This window comes from Watersipora subatra, chromosome 6 (assembly GCF_963576615.1).
Source record: "Watersipora subatra chromosome 6, tzWatSuba1.1, whole genome shotgun sequence".
Lineage (NCBI taxonomy): Eukaryota > Metazoa > Bryozoa > Gymnolaemata > Cheilostomatida > Watersiporidae > Watersipora > Watersipora subatra.
The window spans coordinates 38,277,222-38,296,808 of record NC_088713.1 but is presented as its reverse complement, the minus strand read 5'-3'; the positions used below and the strand labels follow the sequence as shown (position 1 = coordinate 38,296,808).

Here is a 19,587-nt window from a genome sequence, read left to right as displayed (position 1 = left end):
TGAGACTGCATATTTTATTGAAAATATGTAAAACTTATATACAGTAAAACTTCAACTTACGAGTGCCCTAACGTACGAGAAACTTGAGGTACGAGCCAGCTTTTAAACAAGTTTTAGCACTAACATACGAGCCATGTTTGAGATACGCGCACATGAGTCAGTTGCAAAGTATGTCGGAGGTGTTTTATGAAAACAACATCACTCTGTATTTTTCAACTGCTCAGATTATACTTTGTACCATGTTTTTTGTGCGCGATTTTCAGTGCAGAATTATGTGAATTAAAAGTACCGTGCGTAGACCGAAAGTTTGCCAGTAAAAGGATAGATAATGCAAAGAAAAAGCGAATGATAACAATTGTTATTAAACGGAAAATTATTGAAAAATATGTATGCGTGATTGAGCCAGCTCAGCAATATTACAGAAATACATCCACAATTATTAAACACAAGGATTATATTCAAGGCATTTAGTTTGCAAAAGAACTAACCATAGTTTCTAAACGACGCAGCGATCTTCACCACCGCTGATGGAAAGACCGCTCAGGCATTGGATATAAGATAAACAATTGGCCGGTGACAGCGTAACTGAAACGACGCTATTTGAAAAGGCCGTTTTGCTATCCATCAAAACTATAAAAATAGACATTCGGACAAGTTGGCTAGTGGTCGTGCATTAAACCTTTGTGACGACAGCTGGGTTCGTCCTAATCGCGACATGTTGAAAGGGCGACAAAGGCAGATGACCTTAGATAGGTTCATCTTAAGACGGCCGGCCAGTCGTGAAAGTGAAACAAAGGAAAAATTAGCTAACTAGCGAGAAACTTCAAACTATGAACGCCGAAGAAATTTTAATTACGTTAAGTTAAAAATGGAAGTTTGCTTTTAGGTTTGCTTCTAAGTTTGTCTTTTAAGAATTTGATAAAATCCAAATTTATCAAAGTCAACTGTTGTAATGAAGGATAACTTATATATCTCTCTCTGGCAAATGCTAGCGTTAGCTGCTATTGTACGTATTTAATTTTACATTTTAATTAATCACATTTCCTTGCATTATTTTTTATATATTGCTTTTTGAAAGCATGTGGTAAGTTAGGACAATAACCAACATGTTCTTTCTGTTACAATATATTGTTTTGAGTGTTTTATTTGCATTTTTAGAGTATGGAAACCAATCAATATATATTTAATTGTTCTATATATAAATAAATTGCACCAACATGCGAGTAAATTGACATACGAGCTCAGTCTCTGAATGCATTAAGCTCGTAAGTCGAAGTATGACTGTAATGACTTTGGATGAGAAAGGCAAGAATCTTACACACATGGTAATGAATAATACCAATGATTTAGAAGCTTCTATATCATTGATAATACAAAGAGTGACCAAATAGAAGTTAAACTAATAACAAACTGATGAATCAAACGAGATTTAGAAGCAGTTACGCTGGACCACTGTATTAGACACCCATTAGACATGACTGAAAATAACTAGACGAGATAGTTTTTGTCTAAGGTTGGTTGAACTAGATTCCTGCTTTGAAGCAGCATAGTGTATTCTGATTTTAGTATAGCGATTTACTATAGTTTTGAGTAGAATGTTGGCATGCACTGTACATGTAAAACCTTGATTGAGGTTATGTAATAAGACATATATGTGATTGTCTGTGATGTTGCTTGTTTGAAAGCTCTCTGTGTGATACCATAGCTCTCCATGTGTGAACGTAGGCACTTTTCTGCGACAATACATATTAGGCCTATCAATCTGGTCACCAATCCTCCTCTGTTTTTAACTGAGATTAGGGTTATGTCATCACTATTTCTACTTCCCACTACTTCTACATCGGTCAAGAACTTGATACACTCATTACATTTGAGTTAGAAAAGAATCCTCATCACCGAACTCCTCATCTTCACCTTCCTCAGCTTTTGTCTCTTCTTTCTTTTTCTTTCTAGCCAGAGAATGTAGCAGGAGTTGGCCAGGTTTTTCAGCCCTGCTCACATCCAGATCAATACAGTTAGCATTGGGACGGTGTGATATCTGCTTTTATGAGCAGTGCTCGAAGTGCAGATCTAAAGCACTGCACATCCGGGTTATTGTTATAGCCACCCTTAGATCGTATTGTGGAAAATAGAATCTCAATGTGATCCTGGTTGATCTTAAAGGTTAGGAGGTAGTTGATGTAAGGGTAGTTGCTGAAAAGATATTGAGCAATGCCATGTACAGATTTGGCTGCTGACTCAAAACCAATGACGAAATGATGATGATTTTCCTATTATTTTCCACTAGAATCTTTCAGCTTGGTGTCTTTAATCGGCATAGATGGCTTATGACATTGTTGAGAACTTCTTGTTTTGAGTTGAAGTTCTGTCTTGTTATGGGCAATTGAGGAAATACCTGGGGTGTTGTGGTCTCTTCTGATGACATTTCACTAAGAATTTGGTCTTATTGTTACGTTTATGACTTAAAAACTAGCATGCCAAGCGTGCTTCCACTACTAAACTTATTGCTCAATTGAAGGCTTTAATGCTGTGATGCACATCACTACGACGTAACGTCGTGAAAACAACAGCCAATTATAGGCCTCACTTTTACTCCATTGTAATGATAGCTATTCGCCAATCTAGGGTTTACTATATCTATGGTCCTATCTATGGCGTCCGGCAGCAGGTGCACTAAAAGCGATGTCATATCATCCATCACATGAGAGATGACAAATAGTTAAAGTATTTGGAAACAAAGAGAACTATTGTTCATTATCAGAGTTTCAACACTATGAGTTATATTCATGATTGCAAATTAACCCGCGATAAATGAAACGATTTATATACCGTATTACGATGGTCTTTTCAATGTTCAGACATTTTTTCTAAACTGTTCCACCAAATTCGCCGAGTGATGGTGCTGAAATTCAGAAAATCTGGTAAGACTCTAGTAGACTTACCCTACATAACTGTCTATCTATTCTGATTGTCACTAAACTGAGTGTCACCGACTCTCCCCTGAAAGTGCTTTATATCTGAATTTTAGTGTCAATCCGTTGTAATGGTTTTAGGTATAGATTAATGAGATGCTAAACTATCTATTGCAGCAATGAACAAGATACTTTTCAAAGCACAAACTCCAAATTCAGCCTGGAGCTGCCACTAGATTTAATGCGTATTCTGGATAGAAACTGCTCATTCAGCCACGATTTTTGTTATAAAATGCAGTCGCCATTGAACATTTAGCAGAGTTATCTTTTTTTTGTTCAATGGAATAATTCAGTGTTGAAAAACTTGAAACATTTTCTCCACAGTAAGGTTTATGCTGAGAAGAAAATTGGATGCGTCTAGAGCAAAGTGAAAAAACCTCAGATACCACTATACATCAGTTTCACCTGAGTACAGCAAAAAGGAGAAAGATATTTTACTACTCCTTACTACGAGCCTCTCCATATTCAAATTAAACTTGATAATTTGCACCGACTTGATCAATTATTATTGTAAAAAAATTACTATTATATTTAAATTGTAATAAAAGTTGTTTCACTGTAATTTGAGAACATTATAGAAATTATATATTCTATCATTATAAAACAGAACAAGATAAACCTGAATACTACTTTGGATGCACTACTAGTGCGACCTCAACGAATAACAAAAAATTTATTTCAATTTCAGTTTTATATTAATACTCCTTATATTGTACAGTTTATGATAAAATAAAATGAGGAGATTATGAAAATAAATAACTTTGTTGTAAAATTACACGCTACAATATGTTTAGTCAAATCTTAAAGGTTAACTTGCAACAAAATTCACATTACAGGTATTTGGTATCAAAAGGCTCACCATGTCTTACTCTGTTGTGTTGTGGGTGGAAAATATGTGGAAATGTGATTACAAGCTCTTAAAAGCTCAAAATGAAAAGTTAATCGCAGCCATCACGAAAACGCCGTAGTTTGGAATCTCTTTATTTGGCTGACGCACTCCAACAGTTCGGTTATTGTTTTGATGTTATCACGTGAATTGAAAGCCAATAAAAGGCTCGATATAAAACGTTATGTCGCACTACTTTATGACAAATACTTCAGGTTTTATCGAAATGCCTGTATCAAATAAAGATGCTCGCTATTTCACAGTATCGTTTCAGCCTGGTCTAATCATCTAGTCGAAATCTGATCATGTGACCCATACTTTGTGCCAAATCGCGCAAACAGTTTCTGCAGCACTTTTCGACTATCACAGGTGACCATCAGGCTACTCATGTTGATCAGAGGATGATATGCACTCCAAGCTACGGTTAAAAAATTAAACAAATTTTCATGGTAGGTTTTGAGATATCAGTGCTCAAATGAGAGTTATACAATTATGATGAAATAGACGCGTAAGGAAAATAGACATGGTTTTATTGAATGCGTGAAGTATATTTGCGAAAATATCTTGTCGAATGAGGTTGCATGAAAGTGTAAACAGAAGCCATCTTGATCAATTACGCCACATTTGAGCCGTTTTGGAAATGGATTCCAATCTACTGCGTTTTCTTGATGGCTGCGATGAACTGTTTGCTTTTGAGCTTTTATGAGCTTGTAATCACATTTCCACATATTTTGCACCTTAAACACAGCAGAGTAAGACATGGTGAATCTGTTAATATCAAATAATTGTAATGTGAATTTTGTTTCAAGTCAACCTTTAATAACTTATGAACTACAAGGTCTATGAAAAATGTCTTGATACCAAGTCAAGCGATCAGCATAAAATTTTACATCAGCTGATGCCATAAAGAATGCCACAGATCTTGCAGATTGAGCTCTGACACATTTTGGCCATTATCGTTGCGATGGCGAGCATGTCTGGGTTGGCCGAATTACTACAGCTTATGGTATTATTATTACTGCAAAAAAATAAAATAATCACTCTCAGTCCTATTGTTCAATAAAAACCCCAAAGTCCATCGCTCAACAATTAGTGAAACTTTCATAGCTGTAATACATCAGACCCGACTGGTCATTGCTAAAAAGAAATTGTGCTATATCAAGTTTTTGCAAAGTGAAAAAACGTTCAAGATGGGTTCTGAACTGGGTTCAGAACCCAGTTCTTCTGATGGGTTCCTATTGGCTCAGCGCATGTAATTAATTGTCTCCTTTCGTTTAAATACAGATTAAATAAGTTAATTTATGAGCTACTCACTAATCGGAACATCTTGGACGAAACGTGCTAAAGCCGCACCATGCAGCTCTTGGCCATACACAAGTATGGCCAAGAGTCGCACTACGCAGCTTTGGCTACGCAACTATGGCTTTGCCGAGTCGCACTACGCAGCTCGAGGTGGTGAAAGGAATAGTAACTTATTTATTTCAAGCTTGCAGTTATAAATATGTTCTACATTCAAATATATAGGGTATACTTCATAATAGATATGTTTATAATAGTGCTGTGCGATATAACACCACACGCCAAAACAATATATTGGCCCTGTGAGCCCTCTAAATCATTCTGTATCGAAACTTTGAAGTTATGCTTTCTCGAAATAGATTATTGTGACGTTTCACCAAAAAACAAAAATACGAGGACAATAATCGTGTAGAAATTTATAAATATCGTGTTGTGCCGATATTGAGTCACGAAAGGGGGCGATAACTGATGCTGGTTCTGCCAATTAAACACAGATATTTATCGTCTAAGCATGATATCGAAAATGTGGATATACCCGATTAGAGAATCGACCTACAAAATGCCCCAAAATTACATCGTCCCACACAAAATCGACCCCTATCATGCAATATCGTTTTATCGTGCAGCACTAGTTTATAAGGTTTTAAAAAATGACTAAATTCAATTCTCATCAAAAACTAACAATTCAATTTCCAATGTTCTTGCATCATAAACCATGTAAGAATCAATTCAGTTGAGTATTTAAGCGCAAAACAACACAACTCCAATCAATTTTTTAGCTATCTTAACTTCAATGAATCAGTTCAATTCACCTAAATAGACAAAATCAGTTCCTCATCAATTCTTACCAAAAAATTACTTTACTTGTGACATTCTATCATAATAACAATAAACATCTTTCCGGTTACATAATAGTAACAGCGAGGAGCTGATTCAATTTCACTGGTAGGATGTGCCAAGTCAATTCTACAGTAAGTAAAAAATAGCAGAGGATCATTTCAATTTAATTCATTGGTGAGTTGAACCTCAAGGCTTGCTTGAGCAATCATCTTTATTCGAGAGCCCTTCTCTGCTCTATAGTTTATATAATAGTTACAGGAGTTATTATGGGTTGGGTTAGGAGCATGTCAAGGGTTGGAACATCAATAAATTTCCTTCACTTTAAATGTTAAAAAATTGTTTGGAATATCAACTTTTGGGAATCTGGGCTCTGGAATGGATTAAACTCGTATCTCAAGGTACCACTGTAACTACTGCATATAATAACTTCTTGCTTACACAATCGCTCCACACATGAAACCCCCCTCACCGATATGTATGCAATAGAATATGCATGCATACAATACCGGTCGTACAGGATCAAGAGTGTGACTGAACAATAATATTTAACCAACCTTGCTATTCGTATCCACTGCCTTCGTTCTGTCATATCGAGCTAATTGAGCTTTGCTGATGGAAAGATCTCCTGAAAAGTTGTCTTCTCGGGACTACAAATAAAATAAAGTTTTGACAAGAAGGAATGACAACATAGATGTCATTATGCCCAGCATATCGCACTGCCAGCACTGTCCACATTGTTGTGGACACAATGTCCACAACTTACCAGTGTCAGCCAGCCTTGATTAATGCACAGCAGTCTTTTACAAACCAATGACTCAACCTGTTGCAATCAAACCTCTACTGACATATAGCAATTATTTGACTCTAGCCTAGAATGAAGTCGGATAGGGTAAGCAAGCTAGTGTGAGCTTCTTCAACATGGTTGACTGTATCACAATGACTACCACTGAAACATTGATGATTCTGCACTGCCAGTAGAGTGTCTCTAAGAAGGCTGACCTCTTTCAGCTGATTATTATTGGATTCATTTAAAGACGTGGTTGCGTCAAATTTGAGTTGATCTTAAAAGAAAGCATTCTTTTTTCTCTATCAGTTGATACGTTGTTAGTTGTGTTAGGCGATCTCATTGCCAAGATATTTGAAGATTAAAATTGAAAAGATCTGTTCGCGGTAAAAACGCTCAGGCCAAAAATTATGCCCAGACTTGCCCAAAATGATGTCACGCGCAATATATCTGTCAATATATCTCGTAATCACATTGGCTATTTGCGATAGAAGTCTAGTCCTACGTGGCTCTATTGGCATATATCTTATTTTGTATTTGCTCATGTTGGCTAGAATAAAATTTTAAATCCCGCTACAGATACATTATTATGAATGTTTCAAAGGCCTCAAATAACGAAAATTGAAAAATTGTCTTACTCACTTTCTCCAAATACTGTGTAAACATTTGAGTACCGACTACCAATTATACCGGTCTACAGTAATTCTGTCAAGCAAACTATGTAGAATAAGGTCTTTGTATCGGCACAGTTCCGCCGCTACCCACACTAACAATATACAGCCTCCTAAAAGCCCCGCCCACATTATGCCCGTCGCCGATCCTTGGGGCAGGGCTGTATATCATTGCCCACACCGAAAACTAGTTTCTTACTACCGTAAGTAAAATAAGCAAGCTGCGTCTTTGAAAGGAACATACATAGGGTTAGTTTTAAGGAAGAGAAATCTGCTGCAAACTGGATTTGAACTCACATTCTTCAGTTCTGCGGACATCCATATACCGTATCCATTTCACTACAATATTCTGCAAATCATGTTTTGCATTATCTTCAACAATATTATTTTATCATATCATTTTTACAAACAAAAAGATTTTCATCTCGGCATAAAGCTTTTATCAAAAATATCAAGTTGTGGCCACTCACATAGTTTTAGCTGATACAATAAAACAAATTCATCTACTGCAGCAACCTCAAACAAAACATCATGGTTTATGCAGCACACATTCAAGTCTCTCTTTCCCATTTATGGCAGTTTCCACACTGACAAAGCTGCTTCGGTGGGTGGGACCACATAAACATCCTGTAATCAGTAAAACAAATACAATAAATATATGTCATTCATAGATTTCATTCTAACGCGTATCTACTAAAAGCTTTCAAATTGGGAGTTAGATAGATTGCGAGTGTAATTTTAAAAACGAATAAATGTTTAACAAAGGCACAAGTACGCCAAGCCAACAATTCGAAGCTTTGGTTTTGGAAGTTGAAGATTTGCATTGATCAATCGATTTTCTTCCCTTTTTACAAGTGAAAAGTGAACATCTAATGTCAAATCATAAATCTAATTTACTAGATAAAACTGCCATCGAAAATCTGAAGCAAATGTAGCTAGGTGAACCGATAAAAAAATATAAATCGATGATTAGTGATAGCAAAAAGTTATAATTTTATTAATTAGTACATGTATTAATGAATACTTAAATATTACCTTTAGTACATTCATCAATCTAAGCCATTGTATCGCTAGATGCTAAAGATTAATAAGAAGCTGTCAAGAACTCAATGTACATACGTATCTCGCACGCGCAGGAAATTAAATTTTAGCCTCAAACAGGGAAATATAATCTGAATTTAAACTCAACAGGAAACTCTATAGGAGACTCAAAGTAAAAGATAAACTTACCTCAATTCTCCTATCTTCCTCCGTAGAACTTTAACCACCTGATGCCCAGAAAACTCGGAGTCACCTTCACAGTAACTTCACAGCATTTTTTACAATTATGTTGTTCGCCAATAAAACGTGTCGATCGAGTAATTCATTAAAGTAACGATGTTAATTAATTTAGTAAATATCGATGTCCATGCGATTTAATAATAGAGTAGAATCCCTAAATTTGAGATCACAGGCAACACGTTTTACGAGTGATAACATTTATTACGACCTATATAAAAAATTCGCGCTGATGATTGGCTAATGAAGCGACCTTATATTTATCGCTCGTGGTTTCTTTTCAGATGTATCACTAGTGACGACATGAAAGAAGCACCTGATGGAACGCGAGCTTTTTAAAAGAGGGCCTCATTCAAACGCATATATCTCTGGACAGGGTTGGTCTGCAAAAACGGCATCAAATTGTAGCTGATGTTTTAGCCTTTTATGGGTCTTAATTTCATTAAATCGAATCTTTTGACGCAACCACATCTTTAAGTTCTTACATCAAATTTAGTATTTTCAATCTAGCTAAATATTAAGCATTTGTTTGAATGTTATGTGTAACTTTATTATCCATGCTGATAATAGCTTTAAAACCATGCTGATAATAGCTTTAAAACCATGCTGATAATAGCTTTAAAACCATGCAAATAATAGTTTTAGAACGATGTTGATAATAGCTTTAGAACCATGCTGATAATAGCCTTAAAGCCATGCAGATAAGAGCTTTGGGACTATGTTGATAATAGCTTTAGAACCATGTTGATAATAGCTTTAGAACCATGTTGATAATAGCTTTAGAACCATGCGGATAAGAGCTTAAACTCTGCAGTACCATCTTAAAGATTGACTTGCAACAAAATTCACATTACAGTTATTTGGTATCAAAAGATTCACTATGTCTTACTCTGCTGTGTTGTAGGTGTGTTGTGTTGTAGCGCCACCTTCTCCAATGGTGGTGCTCGAATAGAGGTGGTGCTGAAATAGATTTGCAGTAGAAAATCTATTCGAGCACCACCTCAGCACTATTCGATAGTTTTACGGAATGCTACATGTAAATTACAACAGCCTATCACTGTTTACCGAGCTTATTAATGTTTGTTTGCGAGCCACAAGGTGATGCCAGCCAATCGGTCAAATTGAGACTAGTCACTGCCTGTCACTGACTACAGCTGGTAGCCAGTGACTGAATACCACTAGTGAATGGTGGCTGAAGGTGACTATAGACTGAACAAACCTCTACGATGTTCTCCAGTTCCCGAACCCTCATTAGTCTCACGATTTCTTTCTCATCTCCGGCCTTTTTAGCCTCTCTCAGCCTCCGACGGTGCTCTTGAGCCGCATGTTTGTGTATCCTTTCTCGTTCCTTAACTTTTTTCTTCTGTGTAGCTCTGTACTGATCTTTAGTTGGTGCAACCTGTATGATAACTAAAGTTTATACATTCTAAAACAGGTTTAGCCTTGCTATCACAATTTTTCTAAGCAAACCATATTCTAAAGCGATTGGTTGATAAGAATGAGTCGATAAAAACAAGGCAGCACGGAAATGCATCACCGTGGAGTCATCACCCTGACCATATATCATAGTCTAATTAGATCTCTATAAGATGTCTCTAATGACAGTCACTACCAGCCCTCAACTAAACAACTGTCACTACATACCCCCAACTAAACAACTCTCTCTACCAACCCTCAACTAAACAACTGCCACTACCAGCCTTGACTAAACAACGGTTCAAACCAGCCCACAACTAACCAACTCTTTCGACCACCCCTCAACAAAACAACTTTTTCTACCACCCCTCAACTAAACAACTCTCTCTACCAACCCTCAACTAAACAACTCTCTCTACCAGCCCTCAACTAAACAACTCTTTCTACAAACCCTCAACTAAACAACTCTCTCTACCAACCCTCAACTAAACAACTGCCACTACCAGCCTTGACTAAACAACGTTTAAAACCAGCCCACAACTAACCAACTCTCTCTACCAGCCCTCAACTAAACAACTCTCTCTACCAGCCCTCAACTAAACAACTCTCTCTACCAACCCTCAACTAAACAACTCTCTCTACCAGCCCTCAACTAAACAACTCTCTCTACCAGCCCTCAACTAAACAACTCTCTCTACCAGCCCTCAACTAAACAACTCTCTCTACCAACCCTCAACTAAACAACTCTCTCTACCAACCCTCAACTAACCAACTCTCTCTACCAACCCTCAACTAAACAACTCTCTCTACCAACCCTCAACTAAACAACTCTCTCTACCAGCCCTCAACTAAACTACTCTCTCAACCAACCCTCAACTAACCAACTCTCTCTACCAACCCTCAACTAAACAACTCTCTCTACCAACCCTCAACTAAACAACTCTCTCTACCAACCCTCAACTAAACAACTCTCTCTACCAGACCTCAACTAAACAACTCTCTCTACCAGCCCTCAACTAAACTACTCTCTCAACCAACCCTCAACTAACCAACTCTCTCTACCAACCCTCAACTAAACAACTCTTTCTACAAACCCTCAACTAAACAACTCTCTCTACCAACCCTCAACTAAACAACTGCCACTACCAGCCTTGACTAAACAACGTTTAAAACCAGCCCACAACTAACCAACTCTCTCTACCAACCCTCAACTAAACAACTCTCTCTACCAGCCCTCAACTAAACAACTCTTTCTACCAACCCTCAACTAAACAACTCTTTCTACAAACCCCCAACTAAACAACTCTCTCTACCAACCCTCAACTAAACAACTGCCACTACCAGCCTTGACTGAACAACGGTTAAAACCAGCCCACAACTAACCAACTCTCTCTACCAGCCCTCAACTAAACAACTGTCTCTACCAGCCCTCAACTAAACAACTCTCTCTACCAACCCTCAACTACACAACTCTCTCTACCAGCCCTCAACTAAACAACTCTTTCTACAAACCCTCAACTAAACAACTCTCTCTACCAACCCTCAACTAAACAACTGCCACTACCAGCCTTGACTAAACAACGTTTAAAACCAGCCCACAACTAACCAACTCTCTCTACCAGCCCTCAACTAAACAACTCTCTCTACCAGCCCTCAACTAAACAACTCTTTCTACAAACCCCCAACTAAACAACTCTCTCTACCAACCCTCAAATAAACAACTGCCACTACCAGCCTTGACTAAACAACGGTTCAAACCAGCCCACAACTAATCAACTCTTTCGACCACCCCTCAACAAAACAACTTTTTCTACCACCCCTCAACTAAACAACTCTCTCTACCAACCCTCAACTAAACAACTCTCTCTACCAGCCCTCAACTAAACAACTCTTTCTACAAACCCTCAACTAAACAACTCTCTCTACCAACCCTCAACTAAACAACTGCCACTACCAGCCTTGACTAAACAACGTTTAAAACCAGCCCACAACTAACCAACTCTCTCTACCAGCCCTCAACTAAACAACTCTCTCTACCAGCCCTCAACTAAACAACTCTTTCTACCAACCCTCAACTAAACAACTCTTTCTACAAACCCCCAACTAAACAACTCTCTCTACCAACCCTCAACTAAACAACTGCCACTACCAGCCTTGACTGAACAACGGTTAGAACCAGCCCACAACTAACCAACTCTCTCTACCAGCCCTCAACTAAACAACTGTCTCTACCAACTCTCTCTACCAACCCTCAACTAACCAACTATCTCTACCAACCCTCAACTACACAACTCTCTCTACCAGCCCTCAACTAAACAACTCTCTCTACCAGCCCTCAACTAAACAACTCTCTCTACCAGCCCTCAACTAAACAACTCTCTCTACCAACTCTCAACTAAACAACTCTCTCTACCAACTCTCAACTAAACAACTCTCTCTACCAGCCCTCAACTAAACAACTCTCTCTACCAACCCTCAACTAAACAACTCTCTATACCAGCCCTCAACTAAACAACTCTCTCTACCAGCCCTCAACTAAACAACTCTCTCTACCAACCCTCAACTAAACAACTCTCTCTACCAACCCACAACTAAACAACTCTTTCTACCAACCCTCAACTAAACAACTCTCTCTACCAGCCCACAACTAAACAACTCTCTCTACCAGCCCTCAACTAAACAACTCTCTCTACCAACCCTCAACTAAACAACTCTCTCTACCAGCCCTCAACTAAACAACTCTTTCTACCAACCCTCAACTAAACAACTCTCTCTACCAACCCTCAACTAAACAACTCTCTCTACCAACCCTCAACTAAACAACTCTCTCTACCAGCCCACAACTAAACAACTCTCTCTACCAGCCCTCAACTAAACAACTCTCTCTACCAACCCTCAACTAAACAACTCTCTCTACCAGCCCTCAACTAAACAACTCTTTCTACAAACCCTCAACTAAACAACTCTCTCTACCAACCCTCAACTAAACAACTGCCACTACCAGCCTTGACTAAACAACGTTTAAAACCAGCCCACAACTAACCAACTCTCTCTACCAGCCCTCAACTAAACAACTCTCTCTACCAGCCCTCAACTAAACAACTCTTTCTACCAACCCTCAACTAAACAACTCTTTCTACAAACCCCCAACTAAACAACTCTCTCTACCAACCCTCAACTAAACAACTGCCACTACCAGCCTTGACTGAACAACGGTTAGAACCAGCCCACAACTAACCAACTCTCTCTACCAGCCCTCAACTAAACAACTGTCTCTACCAACTCTCAACTAACCAACTCTCTCTACCAACCCTCAACTAACCAACTATCTCTACCAACCCTCAACTACACAACTCTCTCTACCAGCCCTCAACTAAACAACTCTCTCTACCAGCCCTCAACTAAACAACTCTCTCTACCAGCCCTCAACTAAACAACTCTCTCTACCAACTCTCAACTAAACAACTCTCTCTACCAACTCTCAACTAAACAACTCTCTCTACCAGCCCTCAACTAAACAACTCTCTCTACCAACCCTCAACTAAACAACTCTCTATACCAGCCCTCAACTAAACAACTCTCTCTACCAGCCCTCAACTAAACAACTCTCTCTACCAACCCTCAACTAAACAACTCTCTCTACCAACCCACAACTAAACAACTCTTTCTACCAACCCTCAACTAAACAACTCTCTCTACCAGCCCACAACTAAACAACTCTCTCTACCAGCCCTCAACTAAACAACTCTCTCTACCAACCCTCAACTAAACAACTCTCTCTACCAGCCCTCAACTAAACAACTCTTTCTACCAACCCTCAACTAAACAACTCTCTCTACCAACCCTCAACTAAACAACTCTCTCTACCAACCCTCAACTAAACAACTCTCTCTACCAGCCCACAACTAAACAACTCTCTCTACCAGCCCTCAACTAAACAACTCTCTCTACCAACCCTCAACTAAACAACTCTCTCTACCAGCCCTCAACTAAACAACTCTTTCTACAAACCCTCAACTAAACAACTCTCTCTACCAACCCTCAACTAAACAACTGCCACTACCAGCCTTGACTAAACAACGTTTAAAACCAGCCCACAACTAACCAACTCTCTCTACCAGCCCTCAACTAAACAACTCTCTCTACCAGCCCTCAACTAAACAACTCTTTCTACCAACCCTCAACTAAACAACTCTTTCTACAAACCCCCAACTAAACAACTCTCTCTACCAACCCTCAACTAAACAACTGCCACTACCAGCCTTGACTGAACAACGGTTAAAACCAGCCCACAACTAACCAACTCTCTCTACCAGCCCTCAACTAAACAACTGTCTCTACCAGCCCTCAACTAAACAACTCTCTCTACCAACCCTCAACTACACAACTCTCTCTACCAGCCCACAACTAAACAACTCTCTCTACCAACCCTCAACTAAACAACTCTCTCTACCAACCCTGAACTAAACAACTCTCTCTACCAGCCCTCAACTAAACAACTCTCTCTACCAACCCTCAACTAAACAACTCTCTCTACCAACTCTCAACTAAACAACTCTCTCTACCAGCCCACAACTAAACAACTCTCTCTACCAACCCTCAACTAAACAACTCTCTCTATCAACCCTCAACTAAACAACTCTCTCTACCAACCCTCAACTAAACAACTCTCTCTACCAGCCCTCAACTAAACAACTCTTACTACCAGCCCTCAACTAAACAACTCTCTCTACCAGCCCTCAACTAAACAACTCTTTCTACCAGCCCTCAACTAAACAACTCTCTCTACCAACCCTCAACTAAACAACTCTCTCTACCAGCCCACAACTAAACAACTCTCTCTACCAACCCTCAACTAAACAACTCTCTCTACCAACCCTCAACTAAACAACTCTCTCTACCAACCCTCAACTAAACAACTCTCTCTACCAGCCCTCAACTAAACAACTCTTTCTACCAGCCCTCAACTAAACAACTCTCTCTACCAACCCTCAACTAAACAACTGCCACTACCAGCCTTGACTAAACAACAGTTAAAACCAGCCCACAACTAACCAACTCTCTCTACCAGCCCTCAACTAAACAAATCTCTCTACCAACCCTCAACTAACCAACTCTCTCTACCAGCCCTCAACTAAACAACTCTCTCTACCAACCCTCAACTAAACAACTCTCTCTACCAACCCTCAACTAAACAACTCTTTCTACCAACCCTCAACTGAACAACTCTCTCTACCAACCCTCAACTAAACAACTCTCTCTACCAGCCCTCAACTAAACAACTCTCTCTACCAGCCCACAACTAAACAACTCTCTCTACCAACCCTCAACTAAACAACTCTCTCTACCAGCCCACAACTAAACAACTCTCTCTACCACCCCTCAACTAAACAACTCTCTCTACCAGCCCACAACTAAACAACTCTCTCTACCAGCCCTCAACTAAACTACTCTCTCTACCAACCCACAACTAAACAACTCTCTCTACCAACCCTCAACTAAACAACTCTCTCTACCAGCCCACAACTAAATAACTCTCTCTACCAACCCTCAACTAAACAACTCTCTCTACCAGCCCACAACTAAACAACTCTCTTTACCAACCCTCAACTAAACTACTCTCTCTACCAGCCCTCAACTAAACAACTCTCTCTACCAACCCTCAACTAAACAACTCTCTCTACCAACCCTCAACTAAACAACTCTCTCTACCAACCCTCAACTAAACAACTCTTTCTACCAACCCTCAACTAAACAACTCTCTCTACCAACCCTCAACTAAACAACTCTCTCTACCAACCCTCAACTAAACAACGCTCTCTACCAGCCCTCAACTAAACAACTCTCTCTACCAACTCTCAACTAAACAACTCTCTCTACCAACCCTCAACTAAACAACTCTCTCTACTAACTCTCAACTAAACAACTCTTTCTACAAACCCTCAACTAAACAACTCTCTCTACCAGCCCTCAACTAAACAACTCTCTCTACCAGCCCACAACTAAACAACTCTCTCTACCAGCCCTCAACTAAACAACTCTCTCTACCAGCCCTCAACTAAACAACTCTCTCTACCAACCCTCAACTAAACAACTCTCTCTACCAACTCTCAACTAAACAACTCTCTCTACCAACCCTCAACTAAACAACTCATTCTACCAACCCTCAACTAAACAACTCTTTGTACCAACCCTCAACTAAACAACTCTCTCTACCAACCCTCAACTAAACCACTCTTTGTACCAACCCTCAACTAAACAACTCTTTGTACCAACCCTCAACTAAACAACTCTCTCTACCAGCCCTCAACTAAACCACTCTTTCTACCAACCCTCAACTAAACAACTCTCTCTACCAAACCTCAACTAAACAACTCTCTCTACCAGCCCTCAACTAAACAACTCTCTCTACCAGCCCTCAACTAAACAACTCTCTCTACCAGCCCTCAACTAAACAACTCTCTCTACCAACCCTCAACTAAACAACTCTCTCTACCAGCCCTCAACTAAACAACTCTCTCTACCAGCCCTCAACTAAACAACTCTCTCTACCAACCCTCAACTAAACAACTCTCTCTACCAACCCTCAACTAAACAACTCTCTTTACCAGCCCTCAACTAAACAACTCTCTCGACCAGCCCACAACTAAACAACTCTCTCTACCAGCCCTCAACTAAACAACTCTCTCTACCAGCCCTCAACTAAACAACTCTCTCTACCAACCCTCAACTAAACAACTCTCTCTACCAACCCTCAACTAAACAACTCTCTCTACCAACCCTCAACTAAACAACTCTCTCTACCAACCCTCAACTAAACAACTCTCTCTACCAGCCCTCAACTAAACAACTCTCTCTACCAACCCTCAACTAAACAACTCTCTCTACCAACCCTCAACTAAACAACTCTCTCTACCAACCCTCAACTAAACAACTCTCTCTACCAACCCTCAACTAAACAACTCTCTCTACCAACCCTCAACTAAACAACTCTCTCTACCAACCCTCAACTAAACAACTCTCTCTACCAACCCTCAACTAAACAACTCTCTCTACCAACCCTCAACTAAACAACTCTCTCTACCAACCCTCAACTAAACAACTCTCTCTACCAGCCCTCAACTAAACAACTCTTTCTACCAGCCCTCAACTAAACAACTCTCTCTACCAACCCTCAACTAAACAACTCTCTCTACCAGCCCTCAACTGAACAACTCTCTCTACCAACCCTCAACTAAACAACTCTCTCTACCAGCCCTCAACTAAACAACTCTCTCTACCACCCCTCAACTAACCAACTCTCTCTACCAGCCCTCAACTAAACAACTCTCTCTACCAACCCTCAACTAAACAACTCTCTCTACCAACCCTCAACTGAACAACTCTCTCTACCAGCCCTCAACTGAACAACTCTCTCTACCAACCCTCAACTAAACAACTCTCTCTACCAGCCCACAACTAAACAACTCTCTCTACCAGCCCTCAACTAAACAACTCTCTCTACCAGCCCACAACTAAACAACTCTCTCTACCAACCCTCAACTAAACAACTCTCTCTACCAACTCTCAACTAAACAACTCTCTCTACCAACCCTCAACTAAACAACTCTCTCTACTAACTCTCAACTAAACAACTCTTTCTACAAACCCTCAACTAAACAACTCTCTCTACCAACCCTCAACTAAACAACTCTCTCTACCAACCCTCAACTAAACAACTCTCTCTACCAACCCTCAACTAAACAACTCTCTCTACCAGCCCTCAACTAAACAACTCTCTCTACCAGCCCTCAACTAAACAACTCTCTCTACCAACCCTCAACTAACCAACTCTCTCTACCAGCCCACAACTAAACAACTCTCTCTACCAACTCTCAACTAAAATACTCTCTCTACCAACCCTCAACTAAACAACTCTCTCTACTAACTGTCAACTAAACCACTCTTTCTACCAACCCTCAACTAAACAACTCTCTCTACCAGCCCTCAACTAACCAACTCTCTCTACCAGCCCTCAACTAAACAACTCTCTCTACCAGCCCACAACTAAACAACTCTCTCTACCAACCCTCAACTAAACAACTCTCTCTACCAGCCCACAACTAAACAACTCTCTACCAACCCTCAACTAAACAACTCTCTCTACCAGCCCACAACTAAACAACTCTCTCTACCAACTCTCAACTAAACAACTCTCTCTACCAACCCTCAACTAAACAACTCTCTCTACCAGCCCTCAACTAAACTACTCTCTCTACCAGCCCTCAACTAAACAACTCTCTCTACCAACCCTCAACTAAACAACTCTCTCTACCAGCCCACAACTAAACAACTCTCTCTACCAGCCCTCAACTAAACAACTCTCTCTACCAGCCCACAACTAAACAACTCTCTCTACCAACCCTCAACTAAACAACTCTCTCTACCAGCCCACAACTAAACAACTCTCTCTACCAGCCCTCAACTAAACAACTCTCTCTACCAGCCCTCAACTAAACAACTCTCTCTACCAACCCTCAACTAAACAACTCTCTCTACAAACTCTCAACTAAACAACTCTCTCTACCAACCCTCAACTAAACAACTCTTTCTACCAACCCTCAACTAAACAACTCTTTGTACCAACCCTCAACTAAACAACTCTCTCTACCAACCCTCAACTAAACCACTCTTTGTACCAACCCTCAACTAAACAACTCTTTGTACCAACCCTCAACTAAACAACTCTCTCTACCACCCCTCAACTAAACAACTCTCTCTACCAGCCCTCAACTAAACTACTCTCTCAACCAACCCTCAACTAAACAACTCTCTCTACCAACCCTCAACTAAACAACTCTCTCTACCACCCCTCAACTAAACAACTCTCTCTACCAGCCCTCAACTAAACTACTCTCTCTACCAACCCTCAACTAACCAACTCTCTCTACCAGCCCTCAACTAAACAACTCTCTCTACCAGCCCTCAACTAAACAACTCTCTCTACCAGCCCTCAACTAACCAACTCTCTCTACCAACCCTCAACTAAACAACTCTCTCTACCAGCCCTCAACTAAACTACTCTCTCAACCAACCCTCAACTAAACAACTCTCTCTACCAACCCTCAACTAAACAACTCTCTCTACCACCCCTCAACTAAACAACTCTCTCTACCAGCCCTCAACTAAACAACTCTCTCTACCAGCCCTCAACTAACCAACTCTCTCTACCAGCCCTCAACTAAACAACTCTCTCTACCAACCCTCAACTAAACAACTCTCTCTACCAACCCTCAACTAAACAACTCTCTCTACCAACCCTCAACTAAACAACTCTCTCTACCAACCCTCAACTAAACAACTCTCTCTACCAGCCCTCAACTAAACAACTCTTTCTACCAGCCCTCAACTAAACAACTCTCTCTACCAACCCTCAACTAAACAACTCTCTCTACCAGCCCT

General features: G+C 39.9%; 1 protein-coding gene across 1 annotated transcript in view; it reads right to left on the bottom strand.

The window, feature by feature from the left end:
- LOC137398521 (WD repeat-containing protein 46-like) overlaps window positions 1-19,587 on the bottom strand; it is a 114,681-nt gene that overhangs the window by 26,767 nt on the left and 68,327 nt on the right. The window contains exons 3-4 of the mRNA XM_068084640.1: window positions 9,950-10,129; window positions 6,552-6,644 (exon numbers count right to left, since the gene is read on the bottom strand). Coding sequence (XP_067940741.1) covers window positions 6,552-6,644; window positions 9,950-10,129 — 273 coding nt within the window. The remainder of the gene's footprint in view (window positions 1-6,551; window positions 6,645-9,949; window positions 10,130-19,587) is intronic.